A 14,270-nucleotide genomic window follows, 5' to 3' on the forward strand; every position below is an offset into this window, starting at 1 on the left:
TCCTCCTTTTTCGTTGCTAATTACCTATAATATAGCCTCCATATGTTCCTATAGAAACACAACTAGTGAAAGGAACATTACCACCGAAGTGGCTTTGTAATCCTGTGAGTGTTTTGTCTCTCGGTGCATTTTATGGCTGTGAGAGTCCCCTTCAATTCAGAGTGTTTGACAATGGAGTGACATTTCTGACAATAGATCCCCATTACACCGCTAAGCAGTGACAATAGAAACACATTAGCTCCCTGCTGTAGCCAGGCTGGTGGCAGCAGTCACCCTAGTGCACTTCTGACCCTCTCCTCACTAACACACACACACACAAACACACACACACACACACAAATATTCAGATCTGTTGGTCAATTCCTGAAAAATCATCACACACAGACACAAATGTATACGATACACAACAATGCAATTTTTCTCTCTCCTTTCTCTTTGTTAACAGTGCATGTGTTCTGCTGCCATGGCGACCATGGCTCCTCCTCTCACATTTCTTCTCCTGCTGCTTCAACTGGCTGATGGCTCATTCCCAGAGGAACCCAGTCCACTCAGCTACGTCCCCATTGAGGGTACGTGTCCTTCCCTCTGCTCTCTCTCTCTCTGTGTGTGTGTGTGTGTGTGTGTGTGTGTGTGTGTGTGTGTGTGTGTGTGTGTGTGTGTGTGTGTGTGTGTGTGTGTGTGTGCGCGCAGGATTGATTAATGGCTCCATGGTGGATGTGGAAATCAGTGGTCAAGGGTCAGAGCCTTGGTGTGGAGCTGCTTTAAAACTACAAAGATAAATAAAGAGACTTCACTCTGTCTCTCTATGGCAGCATAGCAGAAAGAAAAACACCAATAAGAAAAGTAAGAAAGAGACAAAAAAAGGAAAAAGACAGAAAGAATGAAACACAATTATCATAAGTATGGAGAGATGTAGGAAAATGAAAAAGTGGAAGACAAGCAGATTTTATGGGGTGATGCAGATGACAAGAGAGGGTGGAGGAGAGAGAGAAGGGGAGGAGACAGGTGGAGATGGATCACTCCGTCCTCTCTCCCCCCCTGCAGTCAAGGACAATGAGACGTTTTCCCAATCTGTCTCCTGATGATGAGGGCTCCCTGTGGAGGGTGTTGTCCTCCTCTTTGAAACTTTCTCATAGTCTCTTACTGCCACTTCCTGTCTGCACCTCATCTGTACTCTCTCATTTATCTGAATTTTAGGGAGAAGATGTCTTTTTCCTATTAAAATAACATCCTCATTTTCTCATTATAGAGCTACATCAACAGCAGACCTAAGCACTAAGAGGATAAAACAGTTTCAATGTGCTGTACCTGCAAAAAATTGTCTCCTGTCCATTATCTTTGTTTTCTGAAATAAACACATCAGGAATGAGTGAAGACACTATAAAAGTGAAGGTTAGAGAAGCTGCTTTATGGCCTGCCTGACTACTTTTGGTAAATATAGATGGGAAAAGTACTTTCTGTGTCCTCAACTGTCAAAGCATCCTTGAGCAAGGCACTTCATTTCTTGCTTGTTTTAGTCAACATTTCACTCTCTCTCTGTCTACTTGTGCCTGTGTGTGTGTGTGTGTGTGTGTGTGTGTGTGTGTGTGTGTGTGTGTGTGTGTGTGTGTGTGTGTGTGTGTGTGTCAGTGGTGAGAAGGTATCCAGTGTTCTTGGGCAGAGCTCATCGTTCAGCACAAAGACAGGAGCTGCACATCCAGACGGTCCTCCAAGTCAACCGCACGCTCTACATAGGAGCCAGGTAACCAACGGCAACCGCCTCCAACTGTGTGTTACTGACGTGTTCGCATTAATATCCTTTTGCTTTCATTTGATGCCACTGCTTCCATCTGCTGTCACTCTGAGGAGGACATTTTCATCGTGTTGTTAGATGTGAAGGGAAAACTGCTTCACATTACTCATATACAAGATACACTGTAAAAAAAAAATACTGCTTCACATGAGTGGTCAGCAAATAAGCTAAAATATTAAATTTTTCCTTTGTAGTTTATATCATAACATTTACATGATCTTTTATGTGAAACAATGTATGGCTCATATAAACCCCTAATAAATATAACCTTGTAATATCTAACACTGCTCCCACGTGAGGAAAGAGACAAGCAAACTACTGTGCCTCACCCTGCTTTGGGCATTTTGAACAACACATGGTGCTGAAATGAATTTTAATAAACTTACCAAATGACTACCACAAATAAATAATATAATCCACCTCATTTAAATAAAATAAGTAACCTTTGAATTCAAACACAGTTTTAATTTGATGGCTTTGACCACAACAGATTTGTGTCACAAAAACACAAACAGGTGGCGGTTTAACAGAAGTGCTATGCAGATAACAATTTTCTCTGTAAGTCAACAAAAACAACAGTCAATCATAAATGAAGCAAGCGACTGTTTATTCTGTGCAGATAACCCATCAATTACATCTGTTGTCTCGAAGTACCACACAGAACATACATTTACATAAACGTGTCACTTTTATGCTAAATTATTATTTACCTAATCTGCTGTACTGTTACTTATAACTAACACTGTCAGATAAAATCCTTAAGTTATTAAATGAATTACAAGAAATAAGCAAACATTTCTTGAAAACATATTGGCCTGCAGTTTCACCAATTAACATGTATGTATGCCCCTTGATGAAAAAGAAACCTGTGATACACATTGTTTGTGCTGTTGTTCATATATTGTATATCCTATCATATTGATATATTTGCATTATGCTGGGACTGATTTTGAGTTTGTGTGTTGTAGAGATGACTTGTACAGAGTGGAGCTAGATAACGCAGCAGGTGATGAGATGTTCTACAGCAAGGTAAGACTCACAAAGCTAAATGCGGACTAATTATTGATAATGTACACATATAATACACATTTGTTAAGTTCTAACTATGGTTCATCCCTTTGACAGAAACGTACATGGGAATCCAACAAAAACGACATTCGAGTATGCCGGATGAAGGGCAAACATGAGGTATTGTTTGTGTACACAACACACTAAGATCCACTCTTACATGCATCAACACCATCTACACTATCACATGCATGGACAGACACAACAGCTGCTAGAGAAACCTTATTTCCCTTTGGGTGCACCTGCATGTGGTTTTCACACAAGTTTGATCTTGTTGATACAGAATCAGCACATCATATAACCGAGCTACCTCAGTGAAATGCTACCCTGGCCAAAAGATGTCGATGGAGCTTGAAAGTTGTTTTTCTTGCACACTTGCATTGTGCCGGTTTTATTCATATATCCCATTGCCCCTGGGACAGGCAAAAAAGTGGAACAGCTATGCAAGTGATAGTTGACAGTGTTCTGAGATAATGGGAATATGATCAAATGTATAAAGAGGAGTGATTCAATGAGATGGTAGCCTGGTTGACAGGCTGTAACCTAAAATATAAGCTTTGTTATATAAATGTAACTGTGCCACCGGCAAAATCCAATCTGGGTGAAGCTTGTGGAAAAATAAAAAGAAGCAATCGGAAACATTATAGAGCAAACTGGAGGGAGAGTGACACAGCCTCAGGTAGGAAACATTAATTGAAATCAGTTGAGAAAGGGAGGTATAGGTAGGGATGTGATGTGTGTAGGTGGAGGAAAACTGCAGAAGAAACACATAACAAGGGTAGAGGAGACAACAACAGGAAAAAATATGTGTTCCCTAAAAGAACTCTTATGAAAGAAGTAAACATGTTGGAGCAAAAAAGGGAATTAAAGTTTTGATTAAACAGGAACAAAGATTGGATGGGGTAAGATGGAAGGATGCTGAGAGAGTGAGCAAGTGAGAGGAAGAAGACAGGCGAACTATGTTAGCAAAAGCCTTCTAACTCAGAAGAAGAGATCAAATTATAAATCTCAGGGTACCAGGCATTATTGCCTGGTACTTCACAGTACAAGTACAGTTATTAGATGAGTTCTGATGCTGTACAAACCGAAGGCATCTGTAGGTAAGTGTGAAATATTAAATCATGAGGTTAAAGTACAACAGTTTTTTCACAGATTAAAGTGTCATAACAGTAAAAGCAGAGGTGGAAATACATTAACAATGACACCATTAACACTGTCAACTAGGCTACCATTTAAGTGTTCCATTAAGTTAGAAATACCTGGGAACTGAAATGAACTTAATCCTGAATGGAACGCAACATTTATTAAGTTGATAAGTAAAATTAAGTTGTTACAGACATAGTTTGGTATTTTTGGAAATAACACTACACTTTCTTGGCAATAGTTAGATGAGATCAATACCACTCACATTGATATTGTAAATATGTACCTGCAGCCAGCAGCAGTAAGCTTAGCTTAGCACAAAGACTGGAAACAGGTTGAAACAACCAACCTGGCTCTGTCCAAAGGTACCGTAACTAAATCTGCCTGCCAGCATCTCTAAATTTCATTAATGTAAAAACATTATTTCACAGTTTTACAGGCATTATACAGGTGTTTTATGTGCCAGACTGTTTCTTGGCTGGAAGCATAGACTTCCTGGAGTCTCTGCTAGTTACCTGTTGTATATTGAAACAAATTAGATATAGTGTGTTAACTAGTGAGCTTTAGAGGTGTGGGTAGGCCGATTTTGTGCTAAACTATCAGTATCCTTGCTCCTGCTACATATTCAGCACACAGATATATGAGAGTGGTATAAATTATCTCATTGACGCTCTGCAAGAAAGCGAATGAGTGTATTTCCCAAAAATGTCAAACCAATCTTTTAATTAGTCAAATTGTCGATTGTAATCACTATTACAATGTCATACTACGACGAACATTACAAACCAATATATTGTCAGAAAGAATCCACACATTATTTTTGCTTTCTGATTATAATTTGAACTAAAAATTTGCCTGAATCAATGCTAACACTAATTAGCCACAGCAGTTCAAACACTGAAATACTATTAGTTAATTAGCATAATTAAATACCAAGTATGAGTACTTTTTAATTTGGCAAACAATAAATTGATGTGCGAATCTAAATTATACTATAATTATACAGCTGGTGATACTTGGCAAGCATCATTGAACATCAGTAAGGATAAAAATATGAATTGGACTGACATGAATCTCAACTTCGGATGCACAAAGCTTGAGTCATAGTGAAATAAAATTATTTAACAGGTTTATTCCAGTCTAATCTCTCATTTTCATGTCATCTGATAATGCCGTAAATTACAACCACAATCACAACAAGATTGAAGGGCTAACCTGTGTCATCAAGTCTCAGATTCCTGGATAGGAGCTTTAAATTTCACTTCAATCAGCACCCTCTACTTTGAAGACAGCTATAAAGCCCTCGTCCTATTGTTCCAGCAGATGGAGTGTGGTCGAGGGTGTTATTTCCTCTAAGGATTGTTTTAAGCTGCATTCCTCATACTTTACATTGTCAGTCTTTTTTGCTCTAACTGGTAGTTTTGAGCTTAGCTTTGGTTCAAAACTCCTTTCCTTTTATGTTGCCTTGTACCTTGTGATTTTTCTCCTCCTCACTTAATTGGTTATTTTGTGGTTGTTTTTTTTCTGCAGGGAGAATGCCGTAATTTCATCAAGGTTCTGCTCAGCCAGCACGGTGGCCTGTTTGTCTGTGGAACAAACGCCTTCAACCCACTATGTGCCAATTACACTGTTAGTAACCATTTATCTGTGCCCTGCCCATTCTGTATGTATATGCCAGTTTTCTTATCTATACTTTTTTTTCCTGTTGCAGAAAGACACTCTAGAAATGGTGGGAGAGCCTGTCAGTGGGATGGCACGCTGCCCATATGATCCACGGCATGCCAATGTGGCTTTATTCGCAGGTAGCATCTCCAGTTTGCACACCAAAGCTGAAAAATTCAGAGTTTCTAGGAGACATCACACTCAGTTTTCAGCTCCAGACACTGGCATGTCTGTGCCCTTGTGTTTACCTTTACAAATGATTTATAGCCCAACCTGCATGCTGCATTTCTTGTTTGGTTTTAGTCTTTCTGACCTTGTGCTATCTCTGCATCTGTATCTTCTTCTTCTTAATCTCCTCCTGTCTCCCTCTCAGATGGAAGCCTCTTTACCGGTACTGTGACAGACTTCCTGGCCATCGACGCAGTGATCTATCGTAGCCTCAGCGACAGCCCCGCCCTCCGCACAGTCAAACATGACTCCAAATGGTTCAGAGGTACTTTTAGAAACAGACCCTCCAGAGCCAGACATCATCAACAGACAATCAGGAAGAAAATAACAGAAACCATCACCATTATCTTCAATAGTTTACTAAAAGAAAATGAAAGTTGTTTTTGTCACAAGTGACTCATAGTTGAATAGATGGGTTTAGGTTCTAAATATAAGCTTTATTCTGGGAAAATCAGACATGATTAGACCCACATGTAATAGATTTACTAAAAGTAGAATACATCCAGACAGAGTGATGTATTGAGGTTAGTTAAGCTCTACAGATTCAGGGTTTTAACAAGCCTTCGATTGAACAGCCGAGCCTGTTCTCCATGGAGGAAGAACAAGCCCAAGCAGCAGGTCAAAGCCGGCACAGTGCTGGATGAATAAATGATAAATAATGTGTATCCTCTTGTCCGTGATGATAAATTAAACAGCACATGAATATTCAATGAGCGACTCGATGGACGGCAGCAGTCCATGTTGATGTGACTGTTATTACAGCGCCATGTCAGGGACTGTGGAGCGTAACGTTTGGCCCCAGGCGCAGCGTTGCTACTGTTCTGTAATGTTATTGTGTGTCTGTGTGTGAATGTGTGTGTTTGTCTAACAGTGTTTGCCCTCATATTATTTTCCAGAGCCCTACTTTGTGAGTGCTATGGAGTGGGGGCCTCATATTTATTTCTTCTTCAGAGAGATGGCCATGGAGTTTCATCATCTAGAGAAGGTTTCCTTTCCTTTCCTTCATTCTTTCTGCTTCCTTTACTGTATTATTTCTCTCTTTTACTATACTTTGCTCCTGTTTTTCCAGGTGATGGTGTCTCGTGTGGCTCGTGTGTGTAAAGCAGACCTGGGTGGTTCTCAGCGCGTCCTTGAGAAACAGTGGACCACATTCCTGAAGGCTCGACTCAACTGCTCCGTCCCTGGAGACTCACATTTCTATTTCAACCTCTTACACGCCACAAGCAACATTATCCACATGCAAGGACGAGACGTCATCCTGGGTCTCTTCTCCACACCACCAAACAGGTACAAAGACGCACACAATGTGAACACAAACAAACTCAAACTTTTTTTTTCTCATCACTGTCTTCTTTTTCTCTCCTGTGTCTCTGGTAGCATCCCCGGCTCTGCGGTGTGTGTGTTTGACATGCAGCAGCTCGCTCATGTCTTTGAGGGCCGGTTTAAAGAGCAGAAATCCCCGGAGTCTATTTGGACTCCAGTCCCAGATGAAGCAGTGCCCAAACCAAGGTATTGTTATGCAAAGTGTGTGTGAGCAAAACTTTGGCAGAATATTGCAGTGCTGCTGCCCTGAGCATCTGTCTCAAATATACTGTACTCTATTTACTCCCACGATATAAGCTCCTACTGTCAATCACAGAGCAACTTCATTCCTATTCAGCAAATATTCTAATGCAGCCTCCCGCAGCCCCAAACATAAGAGACTTCCTCTGGATCTTTTCTTCTTGCTCTCTCTGGAGTCGCTATCTCTTCTTCATCATCTATTCATCAACGCTGGTTTCTCTTTCTCTGTTTCTTCCTTGGTCTCTGTCTGCAGACCAGGAGGATGTGCAGTCCAGGGATCCAGATTTAGCTCTTCTACAACACTACCGGATGAAGTGCTGAACTTTGTGAAGACCCACCCACTGATGGATGAGACGGTTCCACTGCTGGGGCACAGACCCTGGGTGGTCAAAACTATGGGACGGTATGAAGATTTACATTTTACATCAACCTATAGGTCCGATAGGAAATATGTTTTTATTCATCTACTTTGAGTAAATATGTTTTCTCAGTTTGTCTGTCTACATATCTGACTACTTAGGTACCAGTTGACATCCATGGTGGTGGACACAGAAGCTGGTCCTCATAAGAACCGCACAGTCTTGTTCCTGGGTTCAACCCGAGGGACCATCCTCAAGTTTCTAATGGTCCCCATCAGAGATTCTGCCTCCCACTCCAGTGTATTCCTGGAGGAGGTGGAGGGATTCAACCCAGAGAAGTAAGAAGGATTAAAGAGGTTTTGGTTCTGATCTCCAATAGATTATAACACTTGGTCTTCCTTATGCTTCCTTATTTTAAATAGTTGCCATTTAAGTCCAGCTTAAGTTCTTTATTAAAAAGCCTGACTTAATTATTTTAAAAAGTAATGTAAGTAGTTTTTTTTTACTTCAGAAAGCTCTGAGAAAAACCTATTTCTATGGGTCATTTCCATCAGTGGGTCATCTGTTGAAATTGTTGATAGTTTTAGATTTCTTGGTATACATCCTCAAGAAAGCACAGCAGAGTCTGTTTATGAGTCTGTTTCTTAAGAGGTTTGGTATGAGCACCAAAACTCTTGTGAACTTGTATAGTTACACCATTGACAGTGTCCTGACAGGCTATATGTATCACAGGGTTTTTTGGCAACCTGACCGCTCACAACTGCAGACTGCTACAAAGACAGCAGCAAAAATCACTGGCACGGAACTATCCGTTCCTAACTTAACAACATTTACACCAATCACTGCAAAAGTAAAGCCCAAGACTGTCGCTCCTTTCGACTAAAAAACATAATTGGAGCACCATCACTGTTTTTTGGGATGGTGTGTAGAGAAAGACACGTTTTTCGTTGTTTTTTGACAATAGAACTTTCTGCATAATATATTAATGATTTAATGTGACCCTTATAGGCCACCAGAAAACATAATTAACATAGATTTAATTATTGTTAGTAGTCCACAAATTGCAGTAACCCTGTGTTTTGACCCTTTTGTTTCACATTTGGATCATTGATTGTGTCTTTATATTTACTGTTGATGTGTTATTAAGGTGTGCACCATCTGTGCAGACAGAGCTGTAGTGTGTTAATGATAAACAGATTTCTCTAAGCAGATCAAGAAGGTGAAATCACTGTGTTTTTCTTTGTTGTTGTTGTTGTTGCTGAATGCCATTTTACTTTAAAAGTTGAATGGCCAAAAACTTAAACTTTACAATGTTTGTTTTTTTGCCACTGGGTTTTACACTAATTTGACATAAGATAAACAAAAATAAAATAGTCTAATCCAATCCAAATTTATTTGTAAAGCACTTTGAAACAACCACAGTGGACCAAAGTTTTGTACAGAAGAGTAAATAAAAGACATAATAAATAAAAGATATATCAGCTCACATTTATTTTATTTATATTTTATATGCATTGTATGCCTCATACAATACATATAAAATACAAATAAAATAAATTAAAAGGCATAAAACATGAGTGTAAATAACAGCCATACAATAAAAACAATCAAATCAATTAACTCAAATCAAATGAAAAAATGACAGAGAGAGGGTTTTAAGGAAGAGATTTAAATAGTGATTTTGGCTCCATCCACTGACACGTAGTTAAAAAATACTGAAATGATTTCTTCTCTCTATGCAGCTCTGGCTCTGAACAGTGTCCATTGTGACCATTTATATGATGGTGAAGGGCACAGGGCTGTCTGTCTTGAAGTATCAGCACATTAGGCCTTTTAGGCCAAATTTATTTGACGCCTCCCTCAGCCGGCTCCTTACCTCTCTGTCTCGCTGACTCCAGGTGTGGAGAGGACTCTCCTCAGGCTCGTCAGCTCTTGTCTCTGTCATTGGACCGGGTGAGCCACACTCTGCTGCTGGCCTTTCCTTCCTGTCTGGTCCGAGTTCCCACATCACGCTGTCACCTACACTCCCGCTGCATGAAGTAAGTTTATCTTAGAAAGCATTTTCTTTCCCTCATTGCTTCTTTGGCTGATAATTAGGTCACTTTAAATGTAGTTGTGGCTATTAGCCAGGATACTACTTACTGGCCAACTTTTTGTTTGTCTCGCTTCCAATAAAATATCTTACAATTCTGCTGTTGTTGCAATCAGCAGATAGATGGCAGTTGTGCTTGTCTAACTACAGCCAGTTAATTTGCTTTAATATTTATTCTGGGAGCATTTGTTTCCCTGGAAATGGTATTTAGCCTGACATAAAACTCACAGTCATCTCGATCTGAGTTTATATTAAAAGAGATGGTTGATTTGCTGCACATTTAAGGAATGTATGAATTTAAATATTTTGAGCCAGTTTCCCAAAACAGAACATAATACACAACATATCATACTTGGATATGGCAAACTGCACACATCTTGGTTACAGTATGTGCGACTGCTGTCCCAGGAACAATTACAGTAATGAGGTCAGTACTCAGCATTTCTTAACTTTTGTGTGTGTGTGTGTGTGTGTGTGTGTGTGTGTGTGTGTGTGTGTGTGTGTGTGTGTGCTTGCAGGAGCTGTCTCGCCTCCAGGGACCCATACTGTGGCTGGACCAGAGGTAGCACCTGCTCCTTCCTGAGACCAGGCACACGGTGAGGGGAACACACATAATACACCAGCATGTGAACAGTTCACCTGCCAGTAAACTTCATTATGTAAGCATCCACCCTGTTGACATATCCATGCAAAACTGTCACAGTTATAAAATGCAGTTCTGCATCATTTGTACTTGAACAGAACACAATTGCGCCAATGATCAGACTCTGCTGAGGATCCAGAGGCACAGGTTCCTCTTTCAGTTTGTTGTTTTTAGTCGTTTCAATTAGAAAGTAATGCTGTAAAATAAATGTTTTTTTATTCACATTATTAAATATTCTTCATGAATATGGAAATGTTAATATTGTGTTTATTTTATTTATATATTTATTTCATTTTATTTGTTTTAGTTTTTAAACTAAGACACTGGGGTGTTCTGTATGATTTATGCTGTTAAATGATAATAATTAGAATAATCTCAAATTGTTTACAATTGCATGTTGTATTCCCAGGAGTCATATAAAATACTTAAATAGGTGTCAGAGTTAAATATGTCACCACCTGTATTGGCTGACCTCTGAACTCTGACCTCTGACCTCTGTGAGGGCCATCACACAAAAAGAAAAATCAATAATGGAATTAATGGTGTGCCATATCAATTCAGTTGATTACTTTCAACAAATGTCTCTATTCAATGCAAAAATGAGTAAAGGTGAGCATGAACTTATTTTTAAAAATCTATTTATATCTTGATGACCTATTTTCAATCAGATCTAGTGTCATTTTTTTTCTGAAGTGTTATATTGGACTGCAGATATTCATCCTTTACATGCCCGTAGAGTGTGTGAGATCTCATTATTGTATATGATGAACTGTGCTCCTCTCTCAAATGTCTCTATGGCAGAAATATGTGAAATATACCTTATGTGTGATATCTCTGTGACTGCAGGCTCCCTTTTCAACAAGATGTGGAATATGGAAATACCACCTCCCATCTAGGAGACTGTGATGGTAGGTTGCAGCACTGTGACATGGATGCTGCTGGCTGTGTGCTGTGGACTGAGGGCAGTCTCCACCTAGTGGCTTAATCCCTCATTACACCTATCTACTTGTCATGTCACTGAACATTTTGTTCTGAAAAAAAACACAGATATTATCAGATGAGAGCATATTCATGACAATGTTTGTAATTTAGCACATTTTAATTAACTGAGGTGCAATGTGCTTTCCTCACCGGCTCAGCAAGATCCATTCAACCTTGATATTAGGAAATGAGTGTTTTGGTATCTTTACCAGAGCAGAATCAAGGGGGAGTTGAACTGAGATTTTGTTTAAACTACACTTCCGACTGGTCAAAACACTCCCAGTATGAGACAGTTTAATTAGAGGGGATGTGAAAGAGGTGTAACTGTTGTTAGAAGACTGCAGGTTGGGAAATGCAAATATCCTCCTGCATATGAGGCTTTGTTCTCTCAAAGCTGAAAATCTCAGAGGGGAGTGACCGAGGGTAGCCGATGAGCAAGCTGGAAATAGCTCAGCATAAAATACTGATGTCATTTTTGTTGAAAGGCTCAGATGTCGCTGCAACGGTGCCTGAGTGGGCCTCTTTGAACCTTGCTCTGAAATTACCAAACTCAGTGGAAACCAGAAAAAGTCATCTCCATTTCAGGAAACTCTTTACAAAGTGTTTTTCCTGTTTTAGGCCACAGTCGTTTGGTTGGATATAAATTCCCAAAAGACAACAGAAAAAAATGAAACAACCAGTTCCAAGTTTTTATCACACTCATTTGTTGAAATGTTGTTTAAACTAATATAAGGGCTTCTAGCTTTTATTCAACTCTCAGAAACTAATAGCACTAGAAGTCAGTGATGCCAGGCTGCAGACCTGACAGACTCTAATCGGAGCGCTGAAAGCACAGGAGAGGCCGAGCCAGAGACAGGCATGTGCTGCTGTGTCTGCAGATGGGAGTGATTAGAGCTGGGTGGAAACACTGAGGTAATGGTATGCTGCATGGAGAGACTCTCTGACGGGGCTGCAAAATGGAAAGTGTGAGGAGAGGAAAGGAGAAAAGGGGAGTCAGCTGCTGCGGTCTGAGCTGTGCTGATGACAAGTGCAGGCCTCTACAAACCTGGAGCCTGTAGAGCCTCAAGGCCAGACTGGAGAGAAGCTCCATTTAATCATGGCAAAAATAATTTTATGTTGTTGTTATTGATTTATTATGATTTGTTTTGAGAGGGGAAAAGCATGAATTAGAGGTAACAGAATAGCACTATATGTAACGATTATAATTGTAATTCTATAAACAGTGACCTGTGGACAGACACTGAGAGAGGATGTCAACAGCACTTTTTCCACTAAATGTCATCTTCATAGCTGTGTCTCTTGATCTCTAGGAATCCTGCAGCAGAGTCTGCTGATCGAACCGGAGAGCCTGGTCTCCCTCAATCTGCTGGTGGCATCTGCAGTCTCGGCATTCACCATTGGGGCGGCGCTCTCCGGCCTTGCTGTGTGCTGGATTATGGCCCACAAGCCTGCCAACCGCCGCCATGGCAGCACCCCCCAGTCCTCTATTCAGCGGCGTGAAAGGAGCCTGCTGAGTAACGGTGGCGGGATGGGAGGCTCGGTGCTCAGCGTGACACGGCAGGGGGGTGGGGACCGCCCTTGCTCTCAGGGTGGGGAGACCCTTTTTGTCATGCCCAATGGCTGGGTGAAGTCAGGAGAGCTCGACCCAGGTTTCCTGCCCACCCCGGAGCACACACCCCAGCAGAAACGCAGAGGTCTACGACTGTCAGACTCCAATTCCGGGGGATGGGACACTAGTCAGACCTACCTGGGAGGAGGCTCTGTGGGTCTGGGTTCACCCTGTCGTATGCCCCCTTCCGTCTACCTGACCACCAGACTGTTTCCGCAGGGGGGAGGTGGGAGACACAGTGGTGAATGCCGGGGGACTGACATGCCACGCCAGCACTATGTCTGCTTGAGCAAGCAAGAAAAAGGAGTGAAGGGGACGCCCAAAGTCCCACTCAGAAAATCTGCAGGAGAATATGTATACCCCATGACCCCCCAGGACTCGCCTGAGCGTCGGAGGGTGGTCTCAGCTCCCAGCGCGCCTATGGAGTATGGCGAGCCATTACCTTTGCGTTGGCCAGCCCAGGAAGGATACATCCTCAGCAGCCATTGCATGGTCCCTGTCCCCCTGCCTCCACCCTCTATGCCCGCTCCCAGTGGCCAGGCGTACGTGTCCCAGCAACATACCCCGGGGCTGAGCAGGGCTCTGCTGAGAGGGGCCCTGGAGCGAGGGGAGCTGGGCGAGCTGGTGGATCTGAGCCAGCTGATGAGTAAGAAGAACTGCAGTGACAGGACTCAGACTGGCCAGTGACTGTTGAGGAAATGAAGGGGACGGGAGTCTTTCCATGTCCAGAGCTCTCTGTTTTATTTGCATAGATCTCTCTTCTCTCTTTCTTACTCTATCCATTCCCTCTCCTTCTCTTTCCCCTACATCTTTATTTAATTGTCATTCAACTCCTCTGATCTTCTCTGTCTCTCAGGCAACACCCCTACCCACCCTCCACCCTTCACCCTATGGTGAGTCGCTCTTTATGATTGGCCGCTGGGGCTGCCACTCATATCCTGGCTTACACTAATTGGTCAGATGGACTGAGGTTGTTGCTGTGTCTGCATTGCAGAGTTACCTCTCTCTCCTGCTACTCCATGGCAGCAGGAAGAGGGAGGAGAGAGGATGGAGAGGCAAAAAAGAAAGAGAAAGCAGAACAGGGGAGCAGAGAGGATGTGGACAGACACAAAGATGGACATGGCACTTAG

At 41.6% G+C, this 14,270-nt stretch overlaps 1 protein-coding gene across 1 annotated transcript; it reads left to right on the forward strand.

The window, feature by feature from the left end:
• The first annotated feature begins 448 nt into the window (after nucleotides 1-448).
• Nucleotides 449-13,827, forward strand: LOC128368819 (semaphorin-6B-like). Its single transcript, XM_053329702.1, has 16 exons — nucleotides 449-569; nucleotides 1,630-1,741; nucleotides 2,761-2,821; nucleotides 2,918-2,980; nucleotides 5,534-5,632; nucleotides 5,715-5,805; nucleotides 6,039-6,158; nucleotides 6,790-6,878; nucleotides 6,963-7,180; nucleotides 7,271-7,402; nucleotides 7,710-7,859; nucleotides 7,977-8,153; nucleotides 9,714-9,854; nucleotides 10,426-10,503; nucleotides 11,397-11,458; nucleotides 12,842-13,827. Exons 1-16 carry the CDS (start codon nucleotides 449-451, stop codon nucleotides 13,825-13,827), a joined length of 2,700 nt encoding a protein of 899 aa, XP_053185677.1.
• Nucleotides 13,828-14,270: the final 443 nt, after the last annotated feature.

This window comes from Scomber japonicus, chromosome 12 (genome assembly GCF_027409825.1).
Source record: "Scomber japonicus isolate fScoJap1 chromosome 12, fScoJap1.pri, whole genome shotgun sequence".
Taxonomy (NCBI): Eukaryota; Metazoa; Chordata; class Actinopteri; order Scombriformes; family Scombridae; genus Scomber; species Scomber japonicus.

Bases quoted from the DNA above. Each gene is read 5' to 3' on its own strand.
- LOC128368819 (XM_053329702.1), top strand. From the start codon at position 449: ATGTGTTCTGCTGCCATGGCGACCATGGCTCCTCCTCTCACATTTCTT. The intron at 5,633-5,714 runs GTTAGTAACCAT...TTCCTGTTGCAG, and splicing joins CACTATGTGCCAATTACACT to AAAGACACTCTAGAAATGGT. The intron at 9,855-10,425 runs GTAAGTTTATCT...GTGTGCTTGCAG, and splicing joins CTACACTCCCGCTGCATGAA to GAGCTGTCTCGCCTCCAGGG.